Source organism: Bactrocera latifrons, unplaced genomic scaffold (genome assembly GCF_001853355.1).
Source record: "Bactrocera latifrons isolate USDA-ARS-PBARC rearing strain unplaced genomic scaffold, ASM185335v1 scaffold_316, whole genome shotgun sequence".
NCBI lineage: Eukaryota > Metazoa > Arthropoda > Insecta > Diptera > Tephritidae > Bactrocera > Bactrocera latifrons.
The window spans coordinates 23,385-49,590 of NW_017536808.1; the positions used below are offsets into that span (position 1 = coordinate 23,385).

Genomic DNA, 26,206 nt, shown 5'->3' on the forward strand with positions numbered 1-26,206 from the left:
ATACTCCTCCTTTGCAGTTGAGAGCTTTTCTCTTAACAGATTTGTGAATATAAATTGTTTCAGAAATCCAGCATTATATGTCTTAGGTCATATGTGTCAAGTAATTAGCAGTCCTTAAACATAGAAATTTGCTTTATTTCATCCTCGATCCATCATTGCTCTGTATTTAATTCAACATTTTCGAACTCAAATTGGCAAAGTGAACCGAACTTGAAATATAATTTCGTGTATTTTAATTTGTGTATATATGTATGTTTTTATTTATATTTATTTACATTAATAAGTCTGTGTTTTTTCATTTACAACAACACCAAGAAATGGTTAATTTATACATGAAGAGTATTATAGAGGAAAACATGGATTATGTACATGTGTGTGTGTATATTCATAACACTAGGGTGACCCTCGTAATGTAAAATACTTTAACGATTTTTCTAAACAAAGGTTTAGATTTTCAAGGGCTTAAAGAGTGCACCGCGAGGCGAAATAAGACGGGAATTCGGAATGCAGGTCGTATCGGCACAACGGTATGTATTACCTACGAAAGCATCAAAAGCTTCAGAAAATGATTATGGATGACCATAAAATAAAAGTTATTAATATAGATGATACTACCGTGATCAAATTTTTTCGAATCGGTAAATTTTTTCTGTAAGTTAGTAGTGCTGTTAGTGACATCTATGCTAAATTTCACGTCAAAATATTCATTCGTATGTGAGGCTCTAAAAAAAGTGAATTCTTCGATTTTTACTATGACTGAATTTATCGAACAAAGAAGTGTGATAATGCACCATCTCATACTGCATTGGTAATTTGTGATCATTTTGCCACATTTTCAACTAATATCGTGCCGCAACCACCGCATGCGCTTGATTTACCTTCGTGTAACTTCTGGTTATTCAGCAAATTCCTATGACCACTCCGAGGACACCGTTTAGACGCAATTAAGGATATAAAAGCAGAATCGAAGAACTCTCTGGTCTCCATCATGACGGAGGATTTTTCCAAATGCCATGATGACTGGCAAATTCGTTGGCATAAGTGTATTGCAGCGGGAAGGGATTACTTCGAAGGAGATCAAAGAGACAAAATTCACCTTTCAACTTGATCACAGTAGTAGTACTAGATATCAATTTTTATCACCCTAGTATCATGCATATTCATTCGCCTAGTGCCCACTAACTGAATATCCAGATTTCAATCATATTTTTAGTGTTGATAAACCGAATATTCTTTATGCGAGCACCTGAAGGCATTTAATAAGTCATGTATGCGAGTAGTATATGTATGTATGTACATATCTATGTATTTAAATATGCATATCCCCGTAAAGTGTGAAAGGTGGTCTAAAAATTTTGACATGTTACTAGATTAATTTGTGTAATAATTTTCAAACATAAACCGATGGCTCGTAGATCGTGTTTCACTAAATTACGAGCTTCAATGGAAACACTGCCACACATACACACTTTATAAGGAGCTTCTCTATTTAAGGGTTACTTAAGGAAAACGTATATGTTTGCTTAATTCAGTGTACATTTTCAATACAGCTAATAAGTGTAAAGCTCAGTGTATGAGACTTACTAGACATAAAGAATGCTTCGCCCTGGTAATATGGAAGGTAAACGTGGTCTTCATTCGTATTTTGATCACCCTTAATGCCATAACAAGGATCCCAATCGTTTGTGTCACCTGAGACACAGTTTGTTGTACAAAAAATATATATTTATTTTAGGTATAGAACTGTCAGTTTTAAATTTGTTTTGAATTTATCAAGTTTGTTTCGAATATTATACCAGAGTATAATGAGGATAGGTATATACATACAATGGATAAAGTAAGATTGTTTAACTTTGTGTCATATTTGTGGAGTGCTTCGCATTGTGTTATTCGAGTAGCATGTCAAAGTTTTTATACAGGCATTACATACAAGTATTCGAGGTCAAACATTCTCAAAATACAGCTGGACTTTTAAATGAATGAAGTGTTGTAAAGCCATTGTTTCTCTATGCATATGTTTAAATGAAATATAAAGGGTGCTTTATGTGACACACGAGATGTTGAACCAAGCAAAACATTATTTTTTCTTTCAAATGTAAATGAAATGATAGTACAATTGTTCCTACATATGAACTAAATAGAAAAATATTCTTTAAAGTATTATTTAAACATACCGCCTTCTTCCTCCGAATCGGACATAAATGATTCATGCATTGCCTCCGGTGCAACGACACGATACTTCTCGTCAGTTTGAGTTTGTGCTGCCGCATCCGGCTCATTCGTGATCGACTTCAATGAATCCAAAACGCTTATGTAACCCAGTTTGCGTGCAATGTGTAACGGGGTCTGTCCATTAACCGTCTGAGCATTGGCATTCGCTTTATGCTCCAAAAGCAGATTAACGATGTGGCAATGTCCTTGCTGAGCAGTTTGATGTAATGGCGTATAACCGATAGATGTGGCCGCGTCTACATTGGCGCCGTGATGCAACAAAAAGCGCACCATATTTGCCTGACCGAAATGTGCGGCCACATGCAGTGGCGTATAGCCGGCTTTGGTGGCCATGTCAATGTTGGCGCCATTGCGTTGCAAGATTTCAGCAACATTCACGTTGTCTTCTTGGGCACATAAATGCATTGGAGTTAGACCATTCTTGGCAGGATGATTGACACCGGCCTTGTGCTCGATTAGCAAGTTCGATATCTCGGCATGCCCCTCCTGTGGAATAATAATATTTTTGTTAGAGACGGTACTTTAAGGTTGATAATCAGCAGTTATTGTAAAACAAACGCTACCTCTGCTCTCACGCTTGTTTACAGTTGCATGGACACTTCTGCATCCATTTACTCACCTGACAGCTCAAATGTAATGGTGTGAAACCAGCTTTGCTCTCCGCATTTGCCTGTGCGCCGTACTCCAATAGCGTTGTAGCAATGTCCATTTGATTTTTACGTGCCGCAATATGTAACGGTGTATGCCCGTTTTTAGCTATAGCATGCGGGCTGGCACCTTTCTCCAGCAGCAAAAGAGCGACTTTTTGATTATCATAGTGACAGGCCACATGCAATGGTGTAACACCGTTCTTTCCCTGTGCGTCCACATCCGCCTCCTTTTGCAACAACAATTGAGCAACCTTGATGTGACCATATTTGGCTGTCAAATGCAGTGGTGTGAAGCCCTTCTTCGTGGCAGCATCCAAAGCTGCGCCATTTTCGATTAAAACGGCAGCGACCTGAAGGATAATATTTACAATACTTCTGTATAAGTCTTAAAGAATATATTATATGTGTGTGTTTAAAAGTGATAAAGGATTGCTACAGGAATAATACAAAATGAAAATTGTTTATTTCATAATTTATTAAACATTATATTGAGGCAACAAATAAATAATAACAGTGTAATCAGAACAACATTAAACAAACTTGTGGCAAATATAACAAAAATAACAAATAATCACTTTAAAGCTCTTACAAAATACTAAAGAAAGAACTTAACGGTAAAAACTAAATACTAGATATATCAGCTTTCAATATACCACTGTCGAATAGATGGTTAAGACAAAAAAGTTTGCTTAAATAAATTAAATACTAAATCAGTACCAAAAAAATGTGAGAAAGCTTTTAAAAGTGCTTTGTAAAAATAATTTGATTTTCTTTTAATTTTTTTTTTTTATAGAAATACTGAAAACATAAAGCAAACTTGGATTAAAGTGAAAAAAAATTAATTATAAAAATTATTGTATCTAAAGTAAAAATAATACGTGTTTGCCTTTTTTGCTATTTTTAAAGATACTTCTTGGAATCCACATTTTTATCTGACAGAGTAGTGGTTTTTGGAACAAAAAATTTGTAACATCAATAACAAGAACTTAGGTGACATTAAAAATTGAAACGAAACTTAAACTAGGTGTACATAAAATGAGTAAAAACTAAAAAAAAGATACTATAGATCAAATGAAATACTCCTGATGGCGTATCCAAAACAATTGCATCAAATAAACCGTATCAATGTGGTCCACAATTTTTTTCGCAATCAATTGCTTTACCTCATCCTGACCTTCTTTGGCCGCAATATGCAAAGCAGTGTACATATCTTTGGTGGTGGCATCCACTTGAGCGCCATGTTGCAGCAATAGCATAACAATATCTACGTTACCGAGACGCGAGGCGATGTGCAACGGCGTTTGCTGTTCACGTGCACGTGCATCCACTTGAGCACCATTGCGCAGCAAAATGCGTATAATATCAGTCTGTAAAGGCAATGAAGCGTTGTTAATTAAAATCACAGTTACACCTTTTCGCTAATCCAGCCCACCAACACTTACCTGATTTGCACGTGCGGCCAAATGTAGTGGGGTCTCCCCGCGCACGGTCGGCACATCTGGACTAGCGTCATGTTGCAGCAAGTAGATGACAATGTTCATGCAGCCCATAAAAGCGGCTACGTGCAGCGGCGTCAAGCCGCTCTCCGTTGTGGCACTAATGCTAGCACCGTGACGCAGCAGCAACTCCACGACCTTTATGCGATTCTTCTTGCAAGCAATGTGCAGCGGGGTGAAACCGTTGAGCGCACGTGCATTGGCATCGGCATTGCGATCGAGCAATAGCTTAGCGACACGCACATGCCCGCAATGTGCTGCCACATGTAGCGCCGTCAAATAGTCGACGGTGACTTCATCAACGGGTGCACGATGGTAGAGCAAAATGCGTGCGGCATCTACATGCTCACCCTGCGCTGCCATATGTAGCGGTGCGAGACCGTTCTTCGTTTTAGCGCTAATCGGGGCGCCGCGCTCCAATAGCATGTCGACAACTTGCTCGTGACCGGAACGAGCCGCACAATGCAACGGGGTTAAACCATCGCGTGTTTTGGCCTCTATATTAGCACCTTTCTCCAACAGCAAGGAAACCATATTTGTTTTACCCCATTTTGCGGCAACATGCAACGGACTGATATTGTGCTTAGCGGCGAAATTGACGTCGGAACCCTTTTGTATGAGTAGGGTGGCGATGGCTTGATTGCCATAGTGGGAAGCAATGTGCAACGGTGTAAAGCCAGATTTGGAAGTCACGTCAGGATTGTGATCGTTCTGTAAGATGAATATCGAAATTTCCATATTAGCGTATACAATAATTTCATATTCAATGCATACTCACATCTAAAAGTAGTGTGGCGGCCTTCACATCGTCTTTCTTGGCCGCAATATGCAATGCAGGCAAACGCACCTTACCGCGTGTATCGCTCTCCAAGAGCACGGCGACGACTTTGTCGTGTCCTTGCTGCATAGCAACTGCCAGTGGCGTAAACCCATCTTCAGTAGCCAAGCTTTGATTGGCGCCGTTGGCCAGCAGCAGCTTCACAACAGAATCGTGGTTCTCCTGCGCAGCCATATAGAGTGGCGTAAAGCCGTTCTGCGATTGTACATTCACGGCGGCATTATGTTCAAGCAAGAGTTTCACCACCTCTTCCTGCCCGGCAAGCGAAGCAATATGTAGTGCTGTGTTGCCCTTCTTTGTTGCACTATCCACAATAGCGCCACGCTTTAACAGCTCCGAAACGACATGCGTATGCCCATCCTTCGAAGCCAAATGCAGTGCATTCAAGCCATTCTAATTTAACAGTCAAAAAAATTGTGTTAAAAAAGATCGAGGGTATTAAAATAAATACTTACAGTGTTGCTTGTGTTAATGTCAATATTATTTTTTAAATGTTCCAAAACTCGTTCTAAATTACCAGCTCGAGCAGCGCGTAGAAATGACGTGTTTCCATCGCCCTGTAACAAAAGTAACAAAAAATCAATGAATGCGTTTTGAAGATTTATTGAGAAATATTTATTAAATTAAAATAAACAGGGTTTGTCTTGAAAGTAATATGACTGATTTTCTTCCGCCGCGACTGTACTGCGGAACGTGCACGCACCGACTGGATTCGTTCCTAGCTAACGAACGACCGGCTGGTCAGTAGCCTCCGAGCACTTAGAGAGTCAGGACAAACATTTTCGTCCACCATGAATTAGTTTCTCCTGGACAAACCGTCAACTTCAAGTTTTACGTGGAAGTCCTCGAGAGACTCAAACGAAGGGTCAATCGGGTCCGACAAGACATCGCAGCCGATTGAAAGTTGCACCACGACAACGCCCCGACTCACTCCACCTCTCTTGTGAACAGCTACCTAACTAAGGCCAGCATACCAATGCTTTCGCAGCCGCCTTACAACCCGGACGCGGTTTTTTTTTTTATTTCCTTGCCTGAAATCGAGCATCGACGCAGAAAGAGCCTATTATGAAAGTTTTTAATGAATTGTAACAATTGGTTCAATAATTTTTTTAAAATCGACTCAGTCCTATTATTTTCCGGACAAAACCTATGCATGGACCATTGTTGCCAAAGTATCAAGATATACATTTATGAAATTTTCAAAGCGTGCGGCCATTTTTATAATAAAAGAATAAATCCTTAATATTAATGTTTGACAGAGCATTATGAGCATTACACCGCCTAACAACCTTAACACCTGCAAAAAAAAAATGGTCATTCAACTTGCACAGGTGCATTAGAGGTTACCGGTTGCCTCCCAACCATGCTACCACCCAACAGCTAACAAACGGAAAGCAATGACAAGCCAAAGTACGCACTCTGATATGCAACCAGCTGTCAGCAAGTGCATTCGCCTGTATACACATATACATTCCCAAATATATAATATAACACATACATAAATACATAAATAACACGGTAAACTACAAAAGTTGTTTACTTGCATTTGTTTACAAATTGAGGGGTTGAAAGTCGAGCATGTACTTTAAAATCAAAACACTTCGACTTCGAAAGAGCGCGTATTATCGAAAATGGCGTCATCATTTCGAAAGAGAAGTTCGAATTACGAATTGCGCTCTCAACAACCCTCACCGCTCGTTTCTTCCGTTTTTGATTTGCTTCCGGCTGGAAATGAAGTGTTCTCATAAATAAATGGTAGACAGTGATTTTTTTCTGCATTTTCCCTCTATGTTTACCTACATATGTCGTGCATTGAAAGGAACCATCCCTTTTATACTTTTGGCATTTCCCATTAAAAATCCGCTTTTGGCATGAATATGTGAAAGAACATAAATACCGGAAGTAATTTCACATTTTAATAATATTTACTCAAGTAAATGAGCTTGCTTGCGAATATAAAAGGAATCGCAAAGTATAGTGACGTACACGTTGATATCAAAGCTTGAAGCTTTTAGAAAAGAATTCAATACTAGCTTCTGGAGAAATATTTATTCACACTTATAGATTTTTACATGAGGATTGCACCGCGACCTTCGGTCTATTGTGCCCCTCACTAATAGAAGAATAGTTGCAAAAACATTCTTAAACGTTTTAATTATAACCTTTTTTTCATAGTTAATATCAGAATCATCTTGGACCTCTAAAGTCGTTTATTTCTATGTGATTTAAGCTAGACATAAACTAGTAAAATAGTTTTAGCTTATACCCTAGCAGTCTTATAAATGCAACTCATTACTGAAATGGGTATAGAAAATTAATATCACTTATTTTAGTTAATAAATCGCCTCCCTCGCAGCATTAAGTATAATGCGTACACATGTACTCATATATGTGTACATAAGACAAATGACAATTTTCCAAACCTTTCCAAATTTATGGCATATGACTCATTTGGGCGAAGAGTTCGCATAATAATAAGCAAACAGGACCTGCGGGTACAGTAAATATGCAAAAACATTGTCAGTGCATAACTCGAAATTGGGTTAGTCTAAAAATAAATGAATGTCGGATATGAAACACGCACATCCGTCATACTGTCAAGTCACATTCAAGCCGCACCCAAAGCTAAATTATCTCATTAATGCACGCACAGCGTATACATACACAAGTACATACGTGAACAATGCTAAAAACACGTTCCCCTGAAACTAAGCACAAACTGAATGCTATCATATGTTTGCATATAAAGTTAGTTATCCTGCATGAAGTACCATTTTAATCACTTGCCAATTTTCACACAATTACTGTACAATCGCCTGCACTGCCCCTCACCACGGCAATGATTGCGTATACGAAAGTAGTTTGCCGTTACAAAAGAGAATAGGAAAATCGATGAAATTTTCACCACCTCAAATGGGTGGGTCCCAATGAACATTTCTTGCAATATTTTAAATAAAATTTAAACAAGTTACGAATATCAATGAAAAATTAATGTTTCTGCCAAAACCCCGCAAATCACCTCAAATATTATGGAATTCAGTGGTGAAAGAGCAATTATTCAATGCAACTATGAAAAATCGATATTTTCAAAGATGGACGCCAATATGGCTGCCGCATAGTCCAACAGAAAAATTGTGGATTTCCACTTGAATTAATCGACTTTTAATATAAAAAACATAATAGAAATATAGAAATTTACCTGGGTTCCATTTTCAGTGACCATTTTGTAAAAAATCTAAATCGTTTGAAGGTTTTGCAGGCAATTTTCTTCACTTAAAATTTATATAGTATAGAGAAATTGTGTAAGTCGATGTCGTCACTGCTTAGTCATAGCTTTCATAACTTTTCCTGGATTGAAATTTTCATTTATACGCACGATAATTTATAAAAACTTATTGAATGTGACCTTTTAAAGGCTTTGTCGTATTTTTTCAATTAAATTTGTTACTTAAAATACTTTAAAATTCGTTTTTAATACTCTATATGTATGTATATTATATTTATGTATATCTATATAGTGCTCTATGGTAGATAGCTTTTTCACTTAGACGCTGATGTTAAGAAGAATTTTTGCTTCCGATTTCTTGAAAATTTTACTCTAGACTGGATGTGACCGCAACTTCAGCGTATCCTAGTAGCTGACTACCAAGTTGCCGACTCAGGATGTTCGAAGGACCTGCGCAGTGCATATTCGAAACGAGTGTTTTCGAAGTCAAGCATTCGGAGTAACGAGAGTACTTCGAAGAAATAGAGCGAGCAAATGGAATCAACAGCTACAGAGAGCCACTACAAATGCCGGTCGCGTGCCATGCAATGTGTTTCACCACGTGCATCTGTTATTGTTTTGATTAGTTGCCGGTTTATACATCTTTCTTCGATAGTATCATATATAGCGAATTGTACATGCATATGCCTAGCTTTAGCTCGCACATGCGCAACCCTGATTTCATTGAGATACTTTAATATCTCTGGAATACTTCATATTACTTTGTCATTTAGAAGCCCGCACTAGCAAATCATGCTGAACCATTTTGATGTTTTTGATGATTCATTGAACAGCTTCTCGAACTACATATGTGTTCATGTGTACTCTTTGAAACAACCACTTTATTAATTAAACAGTAATGAAATGTATTGATCATAAGATTTTTCATGCTAAATCCATTAAGGAAAGAAATGAAATGGGCCATTATAGGACGTAAAAAATTATGTCTTTATCGATGGCTATTCAAAATCACTCACCAGTTAATTGTTTGAAAGCACGCAAAAAAACGAAATTGAATATCTTTAAGAAGGCTCTCAAATAAAAAGGGAAACAAATTTGCTAAACCCCATCCTTCGGAAATCTAATTTTTTGTAGAGTCAATACACAGCTCATTTGCTAGACATTTGACACTTTTGAGTGAGAAGCATGATAGACTCTTCGAAAAAGCTTTCGGAATTATATATATCGGGCTGAGCTCACTAAACGACAAGCTCCACGTAGACTTGATTCGGGTTCCCGGCCACAGGATAATTTTCGGTAACGAAAAAGCAGACGAGTTAGCAAAGGCAGGATCGATCTAAAGAGAGTTCAATATAAAATTCCAACAAATTTCAGATAACAGATGGAAAAACATAAAAAGTACAGTTATGGCCAAAATATGACAAGAAAAGAACTAACGACTTATTAAATAGGCCCAGGAAAGGTATCTACAGGAAACCACAAAATGGTTTGAAAGAGAAGGGAAAACGTGATAGCAAATATAAAAGGTCAAAATGGCACAGCCAGTGCTAATTGAGCCCGAAAGACGACAGGGCTGCACTCCTACCTACTTACCTATATATTCCGGGTCCCAGTTGGATTCTCCAATGAACCCAATCGTCTATATATATTTTTAACAATTCGCCCTTTCTCACTTTTCTTAATTTATATACATATGTATTTACGCATTTGTAGAATGTCATACCCAGTACTCTGGCAACCTGCATCGCAAACGCGAACCCAAAACTACATTTACATACGCACATCCATATTTATATATGCATATTTACATACAAGCATGCATTACGCTTGCATGTTAACATAAATTGAACTGCATTTCCGTGACACATAAGAAATCAAGCCGCAGCCATACCCGAGCCACATACGTAGCGTGAAACTCACCCACCAACTCGGTCGCGCTTTATTTGCAAACTAATCGAGTTTCAAATGCATTTTCGGCTTCATCCTCGTCAAAACATGCGCCCCTTCGCAAGAACTTCCTCAGAAGAGGGTTGCTTTACCCTTCAATTCGCACTTTTATTGTGTTTCGCACGACTGCACGTGTACATATGTACATATGTATATATATGTACATAAAATGTGTGACAGTTGTTTATTTCAAAGGCTCAAGCTGTTATGACTTTTTAAGAAACTGTAGAAAAAAAGTCTAAAACCATTACTCAATTATTAATGATCACTTTAGCCAAAAACTATAAAATCTCATAAAAAAATTCCATTTGGATCTGAAGGGTGTAGAGAGAATATTGTAAACATTTGGTTCAATTTGTTTTAGTATTTGCTGGAATATGGAAATTTGCCAAAAGTGGCTTAATTGACCAAGTTTTTTGCTTACAAGTATAGACGGATGGACAGACAGATGTCCAAAATTCGATTTACCTTTTATCACTTTGATACATATCCCTATATCCATTTCGCTTAGCTTTCTTAGTTTTAGAGTTTACAAATGCAAATAATTTAAATGTTGGCACATATTTTACTGAAAATTTCTTACTTCCTTCCCCTTTCCACATATATTCCAAAACACAATAACATTAAATAGAACTGTAGAATTATGGATTTATACACCTCGTTTCCATTAGCGGAGAACATATATGAAACTGTTTTTATACTCTCGGAACGGAGTATAATAGTTTTGTTCACCTAAAACTAATCGAGATAAACGTGCATATAAATAATTGGGCTGATGACACGAGTCGAAATCTGAGTGACTGTCTGTCCCACCGTCCAACTTCAGTAAAAATAGAATGAAATGAAATATGTATCTTAATGAAGCTTGATTCACGTGTTCTTTGGCAAAAATAAGGTAGGAAGAGTTCGTAGATACTGATTTGATACATACATACTTCTGCACACCTCTTCTAACCGCTTTCTTCTCTTAGCAATTTGGCGACAATGCGAGATAAAAATGCAGCCAGGTCCTTCTCTATCTGATCTATTGAACGGAGTGGATGTCTACCTCTTCCTTTGCTTTCCCGAGCGGGTACTACGTCGAATACTTTCAGAGCTATACGACGTGACCAAGCCAACGCAGCCGCTGTCTCTTAATTCACTGAACTATGTCAATTTCGTCGTATAAGACCAAACCCATTTGCTTTGCTTCCTTACGCAGTGTGGAGAAAGCAGAACTAACAGCGAGGATGCTGAAGCCAATGATATCAGTATCATCCGCATACGCCAACAGCTGAATACTTTTATAGAAGATGGTACCTGCTCTAGCAGTAGATTGAAGAAGTCGCCTGGTCTGAAACCTCGTTTGGCTCGGAAAGGTCCTTCCTGCTCCTGACGGAGTTTTTGGTATTGCTCAACGTCAGTTTACATAGCCATATTAGTATTGCGGGGATAATGAACTACAAGCATTAAATTTCACAACCAGGATGCAGGGAAGGATTCATGGTAACCGGTACAAAAAAATAGGACAACGGGCATAGCACGGCCCACTTTTAGATGAAACCGTATATCTCAGAAACTACTTGGCCAATTTCAATATGATTTCGTATATGTGGTTAAGCAATTATTACTATTGTACACTATGTCGATATCGGGTGACAACCACGCCTACTTCCCATATAACAAACTTTTAAAGTCCATCTGATTCTTTCAGTTTACAGTATACACATCAAACATGAATGAAGTTATTAGAATAAAGCTTTACACAATAGTGTCCTAAAGGTATGTAATGTTATGCAAAAACGTTGTCGAAATCGAACTGTGGCTTTGAGTTGTTTGAGTTCTAGTTTTGAAATTCGAGGAGAAATTTTTGTAATAACAGGGTGAAATGCGCGAAATCGACTTCTTAAATAAAATACCGAAGGGGTCTCTTTCTAATCTTATTTATCTATCTTTTTGCTTATGATTGTAAATAATAGATGCAATATTTTCTATTTTTTATTAAAATACAACCAAAGCATGTAGTCTTTATAAATAATAATAATTGTGCCAGAGTTTGTTGTTTCGACTAATGCCAAAAATTTCTCTAGTTACTGTGTAAAATTCGACTAATCCATGGAAAATAGTCCATTTTTATGTTATCTTCTTCCCTATTAGGTAAAAACTTATAATACGACTTGCCTTTTAAATAAAAAATTCTTAGTAATCAAATTGTCATAAACAGCAAGAACTTATCTCTGATGCTCTGATTTTCTTACAGGGTCTGCAAGCGTACAACTAGTTGTAGTATTGTATGTATGTAGTAACATATGTATTTATGTATTTATGCATAAACATATACATATGTATGTACATAAGAAGACATACATAATGAAGCAAATTACCTAGATTTGCTCAAGTAATGCATATAATTCGTTTTTGACTACAATTCACCAAGCAATTAAAATAAAATTATCGTTCTACCTTGCAAAGGGCGAAACTAGTTCGCCAGCTCGTTGCCAGCCCTCTTGCATGTAATCAATTTCCATAAAATTATTTTTCTCATTATTTATATACAATATTTTTCACATAGAACTCTTCACTTACACCCAAACTTTGGAGCGATGGAAAGCGTTTCTTCAAGGACAACATTCTTTTTTTTGTTTTTTGCTTTATTTGCGATTGGTTGGATAACTGTTAATCAATAATTTTAATTAATAGTGCTACGAATTCATTTAATTCGGTGCTTCACATTATAGCCCGACGAGCAAGCGGTGGCAAAACAGTTTGTATACTGCAAAGGAAAATGAAGTCCATTTTGTAGTTTCCGAAGTAGCATGTGGATATCATTATGGCGAGCAATTTCGAGTCGAGAGTACTTGTTTGTTCAGTATTTATGTTGTTTCGAGCAGAATTTTAAAAACAATTCCATCTATTTTTAAATTCTATTTCACTCAGAGAGAGAAATACAATTAGATATGCTCTGGGATTTAGTGTGATCATTTGGTTGTGGATCGTAGAATGGATTGCAGACAAAGTCGTTCCAATGAGCATTTATAGGAATCTAAAAAAATGGTTTGGTGTTATATGTACAGACTTAAGGTGGTTTCGGATCCGACGAATACCTATAATTTGCACTTTCTCTGTTATTAACGGAGAAAGTCTCTTTCTTTACCAATAACACTAATATGGAACATAATCCGGCAGGCATAAAAATACATATGTATACAGAAATATTTAATGTGGGTTAATGGAGATTAATGTGATTGTATGTGGGTTAATTGCAAAATTAAGTAAATAAACCATAACCGTGACTCACCATAACAACACACATGTACAACTTCATAAGATAAACAACGAGCGAAACGCACTACAGTGCCCTAAGAGGAAGGAGAAGTAAAAAATGCGAGTTTACAAAATCACTTTGTGTTGTGACCAAGTGGCTACACACATACATATGTATGTATGTGTAATGCCTCCCGCCCTTTCACCCAAATATTCTATTGCTTTAGCTGCCAAACTGGCGACATCGCTGAAAATCCAACATTTAAATCTTGACTGCGCAACATCTCTGTCTCATTGCGGAATTACGTCACTCTTTGTACATCTACACATCTCTACTCGCATATCATCTAACGGACAGGATATGCACAGTCATGTTATAGCCTTTGGGCGAACACATACCCAATTATAAACCTATTTGTAGCGATGTTATTTCTTGTCCATACAAATAACCATTGTGGGCCAATGTAAGATCTAAATATTGACATGAGCACCTGATTAACTGTAAATAAGCCATTAAGGAAGAGGTCAGCTTAACTACTTAATCATCTCTTAAAATACATATACACTCATTAAGGCATGTATAAATATTTTGATGAGACCACAAAGGATCTATTTTAATGTTTATGCCGCAAAAATCTATTATGGGCATGTCCATACACATACATTACATACTTAATGGTCTTATATATGTACATATACATATAAGCAGTTGGGTTACCATGTACTTACAGAGCTGTGATGTCCAAAATGCTCATGTTTGGCGCCATGTTTGCCCATGTGATAATGGTGTATGGGTGCGCCACTTGGCGGAGACGACAGTTGCGATGGTGGGCTATGGCGATGGTTGTGGTGCTGTTGTTCCTGATGATGCTGATGATGCAAATGCGGGTGGTGATTGTGTGATGTTGGCGGCGACGGCATGTTATGGCCGCTATGAGGCAAATGTGATGAGTGCTGCATACCAACCTGATGACCATGGTGATGTGGTACATGACCCTGCGAGGCCTCCAGTAATGTCGGTTGTATGTGCGTTACGAATTGTGCCATTTTAGTTCGGCGATTATATAATTTTTATGTTTTAAAGTGAATAATAATTTAATTAAGTTTCCAAACGATTTTGAGCTTTTAATTTGAAAGAAAATTTTCCTATATTTTTGTATATATGCAGATATAAAATTCACTGAACGCTTACGTGCAGGCACACACGTTAAACTTTTGTTTATCGTATTACTATCTAATTTTGTTCTTACATATATGGTGCATACTTTCTCTAAAATATTTATAATTATTCGAAAGAAGTTTCAATATTTTTTCACTTTCACCGCTTACGTGCCGCAAATTTTACATAAGATCACTTAGCAAATATACATATATGAGAGGGCATATTGTATATATGTATGTAACATATTTTTACTTTTCCAACTCTTCAACACATCTAAACAATATCCACTTTCTCCTGGACACTTTGAACCATACTTTAAAATTTCTTCACTTTCAAAACGATTAGATAACTTTTCCATAAAAATATTTTCACATTTTGTGGGTATACCAAAACTGGTTGTGAGCAATTTGTTTGTGTGAGTATTTGGTCTACAAGTGGAGATTTCGCAATGTCAGCCGTCAGGACAACCTTTTGCCAGGAACAATGTCGAACAACTGATAGTGCTGTCGTAAAATGCTCTGGCTTTAGCCTTTGCCTTATGGCATTGCAGGATTTCCACACACAAAACACTTCGCATCGCTTCGGCATCTACATCAGGCGAACACATGCGACAAAGCCCTGGCCGAGTGTAAGTATTGGTGTTAACAGGGCCAACCACCTCGTCGCTGTTGGCACAAAATCACAAGCAAATACAACGCAAACAAGGAAGCTACATCAATAGCAACAACAGCGAAATCGTCTCGCAAAAGAATGGCACCGAAGAAAGCATAATACATTAAATGTGTTCCTCATGGTCTGGCATATGAAAAAATAGACTCGTATTTATACGACCCCCTTTGCTAGGATGAGCAAAATAGGGTGTTGCCGCGCTTGCGATGTTGCTAAGATGCTCCACGGAGATGACATCCATACATTTATGAACATACATATATACCTATATACATATGTATATGTATGTGTGCATGTTTGTGCATGATGTACATATGTACATTTGTTTCTGTTACTGAATTGTTAATTTAGTCATATTACATACTTAAAAAGGAAGCTGTGCACTACATCCGGCATAACTTTATCCAAGTTGAGACTCTTATCCAATTCTCTTCGTACTTTCCTTATAACAATAAGGACTAGAACCTCGGTCAAGCATCCAGGCAACGGATGTGCGTTAATTTTGTATATATTGGATTATTGTACCCGAACGTTCTTATCACACACCTATTAAATTGGCTGGTATTTAGAATAGCATCCCCTATTTTCGGGGATAAAATGGGTATTACTGGAAAGCCGCTGACTTATAGTTTTAAAGATATTTGCATTTAAAGTTAAAAAATTGACCACTTTTAAATTGATAATTTGTATATTGTGAATACTTTTTCACTAATATTATGGCACTTTTCACTTTCTAACACTTTACTATAACGTTTTTGTATATTAATTTTTTTAAATATTTATTGCAAATAAAGCTTTATTTTAATTATTTTGTTTTAGTTAAGTAATAATTAAACAACAAGAATAGGGTTGCATACTAGCAAATAAATGGTATTGCCATATCTGCCTGGTTGTCAACAAATGAAAATAAGCGAAAACTTTATACCCCAAATACATAAGTGGAAAACGCCAAAAATCTTTAGCAATTTTTTATAAAAGAAAAAAAGTTGCAGAAAGGAGTTCTACACGAAAGAACTCTGAACACACCGGTACCAAATTTGCTAATATGGAACCCTACTCTTGTTGTGCAAATGCAGTGTATTTAATTTGGACATTTTTTATATAATTTAATATTATTAAACTAACGTTGACTTTGAAATGTCAAATACAAACATTCTCTCGACTATAATATCGGAGGTGCATTAAAAATACAATATTTGATAATAATGGCGGACATATATGTGGTAAGAGAAACGAGGATTACGGCATTGTGACATCGCTATACACAAACTGCTACGTAAAGTATACACATACATACTTCCATTCTCTGCTGCGGTGAGTAAGAACGTTACATTAAACTGACGATATATACGCATACAGCGGGATTCTGTAACCAATCTCTAGTCTCTATTTGAGACATTTTGAGGTAAAGTCTCAATTTATGTCTAGTTATTATTCACTAAACAGTCTCTAGCGTTAGTCTCAAAATATTGCCGCAATTTGAGAGCTGATAGTTAGCAGGTCACAAAACTAAAAAGAAATCATATCAAGTCTCAAAAATTGTCTCTGACTTAAAATCTCAAATTTAGAGACTTGAGACTGTATCACAGTACAGAATCGCACGGATAATATAAACTATGGTGAATTTCGAGCAACGACAACATTTTTTATGGCGAAAAAAAACAAAAACAACACACACTTACATACGTACATTTATTTGTGGGAATACACAAATGTGTTGATAACAACTGGTCTGAAGAGAGTACGTACACAGAGCGCGAAGTTCCAAAGTCCAAATCCGATACATTGGCTTTCAATAATAAAGCAAGAGTGTTTTTCAATTTTAATTTTATTCGTATTCGCGACGTACCGTAAGCAAGAACGAAACTTCTCACAAACAACACAGTGTTCATCGGCATTTAGATTTTGCTAGCACCAACTTTTTAGCTTTGGAATATACATATTTGCGCAATCAAAAATAATTATGGCTTTTTTAAACAAGGTAAGAATACGAGAGAATGATCATATTTTAAGAAAAGATCCTTAAAAATTATTTCAATAAATTTTGTACCAACCAACTGGTGAGCGAATATTGTTAAAATAGTGTCAAAATTACAAAAATTTCGAATTGCTTTTTGTTTTTAGGCCAAGTGCACATACATACATAAGTATGTATGTGAATGTGAATGTGAATTTTTAAGTGCAATGACGAGACGTCAGCATACCGAACAAGCATATTTTGTTTGTTTTTAAGCGTCAATTCTGTACTTTGCCCCCCCCCTATAAGATGACAATAACCGCTAATTTATAGCTAGCTGAGAGCAAATATTTTTGTTTTTTGATTTGGTGAATACTATTTTAATGTGGATGACTTGTTTATTAGAGCAACGCAATCTTGGTTGAAGTTATCATGATACTCTATAAAATAATAAGTGCATTAGGGTGCTTCATTTTAGGCGATATTTTTTTCCTTTGTGCTACATCTTAATTAAACAAAAATTAAAAAAATTTCGGCTGGATAATAGGTTTCACGTGCAACAACGGGTTTGCTAATTCAAAATATAAATAACCCTGAATATTTTTTCGGTTTCGAAAAAAATTATGTATAATTTTATAGAGGGAAATTTTAAAATTATTACTGCAAACAACTAAAACTTGTGGTTATACAATGCTTATGCTCAATAATACTTTGTAATAAACATACTGTTGTATACCATATATTCAGTTAGATCTAGAACAATGTACTGGTGAAACGGATATCGGGTAGCCATTTTAAAAATTGTGGTTATTAGAAGGATTACATTACATATTTTTTTCTTTAAATACGGATTATGCATATTGTTTTAATTATATATCATTGAGACTTCTTCGTCTTCTACTTACTGGCGTCGACACCGCTTACGCGGTTAAAACCGAGTTAACCACAGCGCGCCAGTCGTGTCGCAATATGACGCCAATTGGTGATTCCAAGCGAAGCCCACCACCTAAACTTTCCAACGGAGTGGAGGTCTTGCTCTTTCTCAGCTTCCTCCGGCAGATACTCCGTCGAATACTTTCGGAACTGATGTGTTTTCGTCATGACCTAGCCAGCTTAGCCGCTGTCTTCTAATTCGCTGAACTATGTCAATGTCTTCGTATATCTCATACAACTCATCGTTCCAACAAATGCGATACTCGCCGTGGCCGACGCGCAAAGGACCATAAATCTTTCGCAGAACCTTTCTTTGAGACTATATACTGTTAAAGTCTCCTTTTTACGCAAGTGTTTAAGATATTAATAACATTCTTTTTTTTCAGCTTACAGCCACGCCTTTGCGTCAATTGACATCTCGCAGTTATGCCGCAGTTTCTCACGTCATACCTACTGGTCCCTCCTTCGGCATTACCGATGACCAGAAACAATTTCAGGACCTTACACGCAAATTTGTACGTGAAGAAATTATACCGGTTGCGGCCCATCATGATAAAACTGGCGAGTATCCATGGGATATTGTCAAGAAGGCATGGTCATTGGGCTTGATGAATAATCATGTACCAGCCGATATCGGTGGCATGGATATTGATTGTTATACAAGTTGTCTAATTGCCGAAGAGTTGGCATACGGTTGCACCGGTATCATGACAGCGCTAGAAGCGAGTGGTTTGGGTGTAAGTAAATGAGTAGACGGCAGTCATCAACTGTTCTAATATGATTATTTTTTATTTGGCTATAGCAAACACCTGTTATCATTGGTGGTAACCAAGAGCAGAAGAAGAAATATTTAGGACGCCTATTGGAGGAACCTATAGTTGCCGCTTATGCAGTTACCGAACCTGGTGCCGGTTCCGATGTTAACGGCATTAGAACGAAAGCTGAGCGCAAAGGTGACGAGTACATTTTGAATGGGCAGAAAATGTGGATCACAAACGGTGGCGTGGCAAATTGGTACTTCGTGCTGGCACGCACCAATCCCGATCCCAAAGCGCCCGCCTCTAAAGCTTTCACCGGCTTCATTGTCGACCGTGACACACCCGGTCTTACGCCTGGTCGTAAGGAACAAAATATGGGGCAACGCGCGTCTGACACACGCGGCATCACTTTCGAAGATGTACGTGTTCCCAAGGAGAATGTGCTGATCGGTGAAGGTGCCGGTTTCAAAATCGCCATGGGTGAGTAAAAGTTTCAACGAAGATTGAAACTGTTTTTTTCATATCTCATTAAGTACATAAAATGTACATACGACTAAAATATTTATGTATATCGTTTTGTAGGTACTTTCGATAAAACGCGACCACCTGTGGCTGCTGGTGCTGTCGGCTTGGCGCAACGTTGTTTAGACGAAGCATTGAAATACTCGTTGGAACGTAAAACTTTCGGTGTACCAATCGCCTATCATCAAGCTGTACAATTCATGCTCGCCGACATGGCGATCGGTGTGGAAACATCTCGTCTGGCTTACCGCTTGTCGGCATGGGAAGTAGATCAGGGCCGTCGTAACAGCTACTACGCTTCGATAGCCAAGTGCCATGCGGCGGATATGGCGAACAAGATTGCCAGCGATGCTGTACAGATTTTCGGCGGCAACGGCTTCAACACCGAATATCCCGTCGAAAAGTTGATGCGTGATGCTAAAATTTATCAAATATACGAAGGTACATCGCAAATTCAACGTCTAATCATCTCCAGAAATATGTTGGAGGAAGCCAAACAGTCAGCTAAATAAGTTAAGAATATATTTATTTATGTAAAATATGTACTGAAAAATCTAAATTAAATTTATGTAAGTTTTTTACGAACTGCTTGATTCTTTCAAGTAATTACTATATGGAATAAGAAAAAAATTTAACTACATCGATAGGTGGTAGGTCAAAAAAAATAAATCATACTACAAAACAATAATATACAATTTAAATTCTTATGACACTACTTTCCATTAATTGGTACAATGTTCAATGCAGATTAAGAACCCTATCACTTATCACCTCAAACAATTACGAGAACGAGATTGTTGTCCGCCTTGGGGTGGCTAGTTACATATGTATGTCTCTGCTTAGTGAAACATTTGTTATCGCTGAAATACCAGTTTTGTATGTTTACTGATAGCAATGCCAAAGAGACATACGTACATACTATGTCTCAAAAGCTTAAATTGTTTTATATACAGTGCCAATCATATAAATAAGGTACGGTTTTTGTAGTTATCTACTTGCGGTTACCACAGGTTATAGGGCATTGAGTTCGATGAGTTGAGAACGGACATTCTGGCTTTGAATTGTGCAGTAGTCTATCAAATCTGTTGGACCATTATGAACTTGTCTTCAATGAAACTAATATTATTAATCAGCAGTATGTGTCTGGAGGTTGATTTGACGCTCTAAATCCCTTTTGTGCTGAGAGAAATTAGAGCAGCACTGCTAAATGCAATCGGCCTGGGTACCTTCTTCTTGCTAATGCGAGGCAATCAAGACTCATAGTTGATATTCTTTTTTGGAAATCCGAGACCATTCCGACTAGGTGCACCCGACCTATGCACGGTTGATTCCAATATGCTATTTTTTTAATAACAAAAATTTAATTTATTTGTAATTGGCACAGTTTTGTTGTACTTTATATAAGTATATGTACAAATTTGATCCTTAATATATACTTATGACAATTAATAACTATCAAAGTTTTCTTCATTACAATCATAAAACTCTTACGTTAATCAAAATATCCTGATTGTTATCATAGGGAAACATGTGAAAATGTTTAATCTTCAGAAGGGTTCGTAAAATCAACCGTATATCTATCACCAATGCTGAAGCAAATCCTGTTCATTTATATACAATATCAAGCACCCGGAAAATGTTTTCATTTTCGCTTTATCGCCCCAATGTGATTGCCATAAACTGCGCAGCCGCGGCTCATATTCATTGCATGTATCGCCTAAAGTAAGGGATAAAAAACTTGGCATTTGCTTCAATTGCTGCACTTTCTCCAAGCGTTCCTCATCAACAAAGTGCACGCAATTCAGAGCGCAAAGCTTTCGCAAGTGTGAAATCTTCGATAATATAGTTAGAAAAGTGGCGCCACTTAATTTGTTATTATCACTCACGTCAAGTAGATCTAAGTCACAAGCCTTTAGAAGATTCTCGGATATTTTATATAAATTCATATCGCTAAGATGGCAACCACAAAGTTTAATGCGCCGAAACTTCTCGCACGTGCCGCTTTCAAAGAAGGACGTGATGGTTTCAGCATTCATGGCCACATTTCGTTCGTCTATAGATGTGTATTCCTGCATATAGCTCAAATTAAGCTCTTTTAGGCGAGATGCATTTAATTTGGTTAGAAGTTTACGCAAGGAATCATTCGTAAGCTTATTATAGCTCAAATCAATCGCACTTAATTGAAAGAAAGCCAAGTCAAAATCATACAAATTCGTTAAATTACAATTCGATAGTGACAGTTGTTGCAGAGACTTAGCCGCAGTGCTGCTACAAAACCTGTCCAAAATTCTTAAACAGTCGTTGCCCAATGGATTTTGACTCAAGTTCAGCTCTTCGAGCTCCTCAAGTCCACTTGGTATTGAGAGTAGTATATCTACCCCTTCCGAAGATATAAGGTTGCCTTGTAAATTTAACGTTTTCAGCTGCCTCAGTGTGGGCAAGGACTTGGCCAACTGACGGCAACCGTCGTTTTGTATGAAATTATTTTTTAAATTAATTACTCGCAGGTTGGCTTGATGCAGCACTGCCTTGAATATAGGCTCGGTGATGGGTGGTAGGAGCCAAAAGTCAGCTAAACAGATCATATTCGATGTCTCTGTTTGCTCCAATGCAAACAATACTGCACTATTAACATCTGCAAATAACGTTATCAATTACAATTACATTTAAAATAAAAAAAAATGTATATATATTTTATTTAATAATGTGTTAACCTTTTTTTAGCTGATGACACATTTCTTCGTAACGCTGGCCTAGCGGCGATATCTGCCAGTCCAAAACCGTTGCCAAAATCATGTTTTGCTCCAACGCCACATTCAATGAATCATTCTCTTCGTAAGCAAAACCATCGGCGGTTTTTAAACGCAAAATTGGCTTCAATCCTACTAAACTGTATGAAGGAGAGAGCATTTATACAGAATATGTTAACACTAAGGACATTTTCGTCTACATACTTGTAATAGCGTCTTGCAGCCTCTTCCGCCAGCCAACGTATGTTAACATCATTCAATTTTTTTCGCTCAACGGGCACCAATAATAACTCATTTTCAACTTTAATCTTAAATGAAATCGTTGTTGGCATGACCGGGGCGGCTTGTACTTTAATCGGCGACGATTTTGAGGGCGATATCAGGAGGTGTATGGATGCGGTTGTTGAATCAGGTTCATTTGTTGTTGACGGTAAATCAAAGAAATCATCACCTGATCTGGGACTCTCGCTGCGAAAGCGGCAAAAGCCATTTTCCAGTAATGACGATTGATGCTTGGTCTTACCTCTGCCAATTGACAAATTTGAGCAATTGCTAACATTGGACGAACCGGATAAACGTAATTTGCTCGTTTGCTTTTTGCGCTGCTGTTTCGTCGGAGCGGTTGCCGCTTCCAGCAGTACTTGAAATGCGTCATCAGGTGCAAGAGCATCATCTGCACACCATGTTGAACTCATGGATTCTGTATTTAGATTTTCTTTAGAGGTGGAAGCTATTTCTTTGATTGGTGTGTGGAAACGTCGTTTTTTGCGTTCTGGACCCAAATCATCAATTAACCATTCATTATCATCTATTTCGTCCTCATTCAATAATGCACTGCGTCGAGTTTTTATCGAAATTGACGAACCCGGCACGCAACTTAAGTCGTCAAAGGTATCCTCTTCAAATGTGTTTGCACGATTCGGATGTTTCAACTGCGCCATTACTGTTTTGTACTCCATGCCAGCGGATTTGTCACGTGGAGACTTTTTATTCGATTCCTGTAATAAAATTAGTTAATAAGTATAATTAAAAAAAAGAAAACAGAGGGATGTGAAGTACCTTTCCAACTTTTTTAATTTCAGAACGATTTAGACTAGTACGTTTTCTAGAACTACTATACAGTTCTTCCTCCACCAAAGTTGTGTCACCGCTATCCGATTCAGCATCTGTTGCAGATTCTACTTGAGCATTTGTTAAAGGTGCTGCCGATTTCTTACAAATTCCTGTCTTCGAAAGTGTTGCCACAAGCCTAGATCTAATCTCTTCATAATGGGCTTGCTCACCATCGGTTAGCATAGCTGAACGTCGCCATTTATCCAAACCATTCAGACAAGTTTCACCAAAATCGGTTTTGATAGCCGTATCTGCACCACGATCTAAGAGCAGTTCTACTACATCGAGAAATCCATTCGAACAGGCATCATAAAGTGGGGTTATTCCATCACAACTTATACCACCCTTATCATTAATAGCAACAGCAGCTCCACGGTCTAACAGTAGCTCTACTATATCGCGAAAGCCATGATTGCTGGCCTCGTGCAAAGGAATCCACCCAGCATGATCGCGGACGTTAACCACATGACCTTGGTCAAGAAGTCGGCGCACCAACTCTATATTTCCCGCTATACACGCCTGATGCAACTGCGTTTCGCCTTTATTATTACGCTTTATTGTGAGGGCACGAACTCCTCGTGTTGCCCGATGAGGCCGTGGTTTTTCTGTCTCATCTAAGTCACTCATATCTGAATCGGTTAAATCATCAAGACACACATCATCGCCAAGCTCTGGCGTATTTTCTTCAATGACTGTCGCCGCGTTGTCATCTGACTCAGTGTCGCTATTTCCATCGTCGTCGTTTTCTATATGTATGCCTTTTATGATAGAAATGCAAATATTAAAATAAAATTTTTTGCATACTATTTAAAGAATATATATATTTGCACCTTTCTCTTTTGCTTCTTCCAACAACTCATCTACAAGCATTTGCATCTTGTGTTTTAACATAAGACGCTTCAAACGCACAAACACGACACGTTCTTGTTGTGCTCGCTCGCGTTCATTAGTGTTTTTTGCTACTTGCTGCTTCGCCTTTTGATAAATATCTTGTATTGTCCAAAACGATTGTCGTTGATGCTCACACACTTCGGCTATTGCACAAAGCGTTGAGAATGCCTCAGACGGAATATCCTTATTAAGCTCATATTCCTTCCACAGATACACCAGCGCCTGATCATATTCTTTATTATCTTTATAAGTCTGATAGAGACTCACATAGATTGGAATTAAATTTTTCGGGGGATCCAAATTTTTCTCAGCGCAACTTAACATTTGCTGATAGTACTCAATAGCTTTAGAATAATTTTGTAGTTGACAGCAACCATCACCTAGTTTCTCATACAAACTTTTCCGTTTCGAATAGTCTAAAGAGCTGGTTGTGACCAATTCGTCTAAAATTTGACAAATCTTTACGACTAAGTAAAGAAAAAATTATTAGAAGTGAATCTATACGACTTAATTTAATAAGGAACGGTATAGTACTTACCAACCCGTAATGATTTCTCAATCGCATTTCGGTCATTTTCATCAGGTGTGTTCTTCTTATAAGCTTTAGTTAATATTTGTTTAGCACTGGCAAAATCGCCATCTTTAATTAAAATCTCCGACTTTGTAATAAGTGTTTCGCAAATTTTCTTGACCCTATTCGGCAAACGCTTCGCTACCTCCAACGCCAAATTGCAGTACCGTAATGCTATTGTCGAGTCATGCATTTTATAAAAATATAGCAAACTCATCGAAATATAACATAAGTGGGTTAATTCAAATAGGTCATGCGATTTACTAATTTTTATAGCTTTTTCAATATATGTAATTGACTCTTGGAATTCTTCCAAATGTTCTTTCACAACACCAATATTAAGATAGCAACGGGCCTGCATATCCAATTGTTCCTGTTTTGAAATTTGCCCTGAAAGTCTTTACAAAATTATGGAAAATATATGTATTACTTTTGCGCAATAAAACCTAATACTAGAACTCACTCCTTTATTAGCAGCAAACTCTTTAGAAAAGCACGTTCAGCTTGCCTTAACTGATCCATAGTGATCGAAGCACTTTCTGTGGTGCTTTGCCCATGCAATAAGTGTGCCCGTCCCAATGTAGCGTAAGCACGTTGCTCTTCCACCTTATTACGTAGTCTTTTAACAACATCTTGAAGTTATGATGAAAATTAATGAATATTTAACCATTTATTTTAACTACACTCACCGAGGTAAAGGTGTATGTGCTCTTTGGCTTCGCCAAATTCACTAAGCAACATATACATTTCTCCAGTCATTCTATGCGCTTTCGCCATTTCCAATTTTTTTCCCAGTTTGGCGTAAAGTTCTGCCTCCTGTAAATATTCGCGCATGGCATTTTGGTATTTTCCCTGCTGATTGTAGAAATCTCCCAAATTGTTGCAGCAAACGGCCAGTTGTTGAGTATTACCTTCACTTCGCGCCTTCTCCTTCCGTTTGATAAATTCTAACAATGTTTACAACCATAAATACACATTTATATGCCAACATATTTTACTATAGTCACCTACTTTTTTCGTCCATAAGTTATTGTTTGTACTCCAACTGTATTAATTCATATAGACGACAATAATTAAATAAATTGCACAGTATGATTTCTTGCAAAATACTACTTCACTTAATTTGCTGGTTGGGCGCAATTTTCGTAAACAATTAGATATGGTGTTGCAACCGATCAATTTTGTGTTATCGATAACTAATAAGTTTTAATAGTTTTGGTAATAAAACAATTAAACAACGAAAAACAT

General features: G+C 37.4%; 3 protein-coding genes across 5 annotated transcripts in view; 1 reads left to right on the forward strand and 2 right to left on the reverse strand.

Moving 5' to 3' along the window:
* LOC108970916 (ankyrin-3-like) overlaps positions 1-16,252 on the reverse strand; it is a 19,286-nt gene extending 3,034 nt beyond the window's left edge. Inside the window, exons 1-8 of one of the 3 annotated variants that reach the window (XM_018936632.1) lie at positions 14,362-16,252; positions 5,672-5,773; positions 5,157-5,609; positions 4,325-5,089; positions 4,046-4,249; positions 2,852-3,232; positions 2,175-2,718; positions 1,585-1,692 (exon numbers count right to left, since the gene is read on the reverse strand). In XM_018936632.1, the coding sequence (XP_018792177.1) occupies positions 1,585-1,692; positions 2,175-2,718; positions 2,852-3,232; positions 4,046-4,249; positions 4,325-5,089; positions 5,157-5,609; positions 5,672-5,773; positions 14,362-14,679 (2,875 nt within the window). In that variant the 5' untranslated portion in view covers positions 14,680-16,252. Of the gene's footprint in view, positions 1-1,584; positions 1,693-2,174; positions 2,719-2,851; positions 3,233-4,045; positions 4,250-4,324; positions 5,090-5,156; positions 5,610-5,671; positions 5,774-8,415; positions 8,805-14,361 lie in introns of those variants that run through there. The other 2 variants (XM_018936633.1, XM_018936634.1) reach the window with 2 other exon arrangements.
* A 1,006-nt stretch (positions 16,253-17,258) lies between these two features.
* Positions 17,259-20,219, forward strand: LOC108970918 (probable medium-chain specific acyl-CoA dehydrogenase, mitochondrial). Its single transcript, XM_018936636.1, has 4 exons — positions 17,259-17,444; positions 18,740-19,090; positions 19,156-19,591; positions 19,694-20,219. The coding sequence occupies exons 1-4, from the start codon at positions 17,427-17,429 to the stop codon at positions 20,143-20,145; spliced, it is 1,257 nt and encodes a 418-aa protein (XP_018792181.1). The 5' UTR covers positions 17,259-17,426; the 3' UTR covers positions 20,146-20,219.
* Positions 20,220-20,410: 191 nt separating this feature from the next.
* Positions 20,411-26,144, reverse strand: LOC108970917 (tonsoku-like protein). Its single transcript, XM_018936635.1, has 9 exons — positions 25,970-26,144; positions 25,648-25,905; positions 25,422-25,590; positions 24,926-25,356; positions 24,327-24,854; positions 23,443-24,254; positions 22,588-23,381; positions 22,348-22,523; positions 20,411-22,268 (listed from the first exon to the last, which is right to left on the reverse strand). Exons 1-9 carry the CDS (start codon positions 25,980-25,982, stop codon positions 21,214-21,216), a joined length of 4,236 nt encoding a protein of 1,411 aa, XP_018792180.1. The 5' UTR covers positions 25,983-26,144; the 3' UTR covers positions 20,411-21,213.
* Positions 26,145-26,206: the final 62 nt, after the last annotated feature.

What these genes read in the sequence shown, in the direction of transcription:
- LOC108970917 (XM_018936635.1), bottom strand. An exon ending in GGAAGAAGCAAAAGAGAAAG is followed by an intron (nt 24,255 to 24,326) that starts GTGCAAATATAT and finishes CTATCATAAAAG; the next exon opens with GCATACATATAGAAAACGAC. An exon ending in GCTGCAAGACGCTATTACAA is followed by an intron (nt 22,524 to 22,587) that starts GTATGTAGACGA and finishes TCCTTCATACAG; the next exon opens with TTTAGTAGGATTGAAGCCAA.
- LOC108970918 (XM_018936636.1), top strand. An exon ending in TAGAAGCGAGTGGTTTGGGT is followed by an intron (nt 19,091 to 19,155) that starts GTAAGTAAATGA and finishes ATTTGGCTATAG; the next exon opens with CAAACACCTGTTATCATTGG. An exon ending in CGGTTTCAAAATCGCCATGG is followed by an intron (nt 19,592 to 19,693) that starts GTGAGTAAAAGT and finishes ATCGTTTTGTAG; the next exon opens with GTACTTTCGATAAAACGCGA.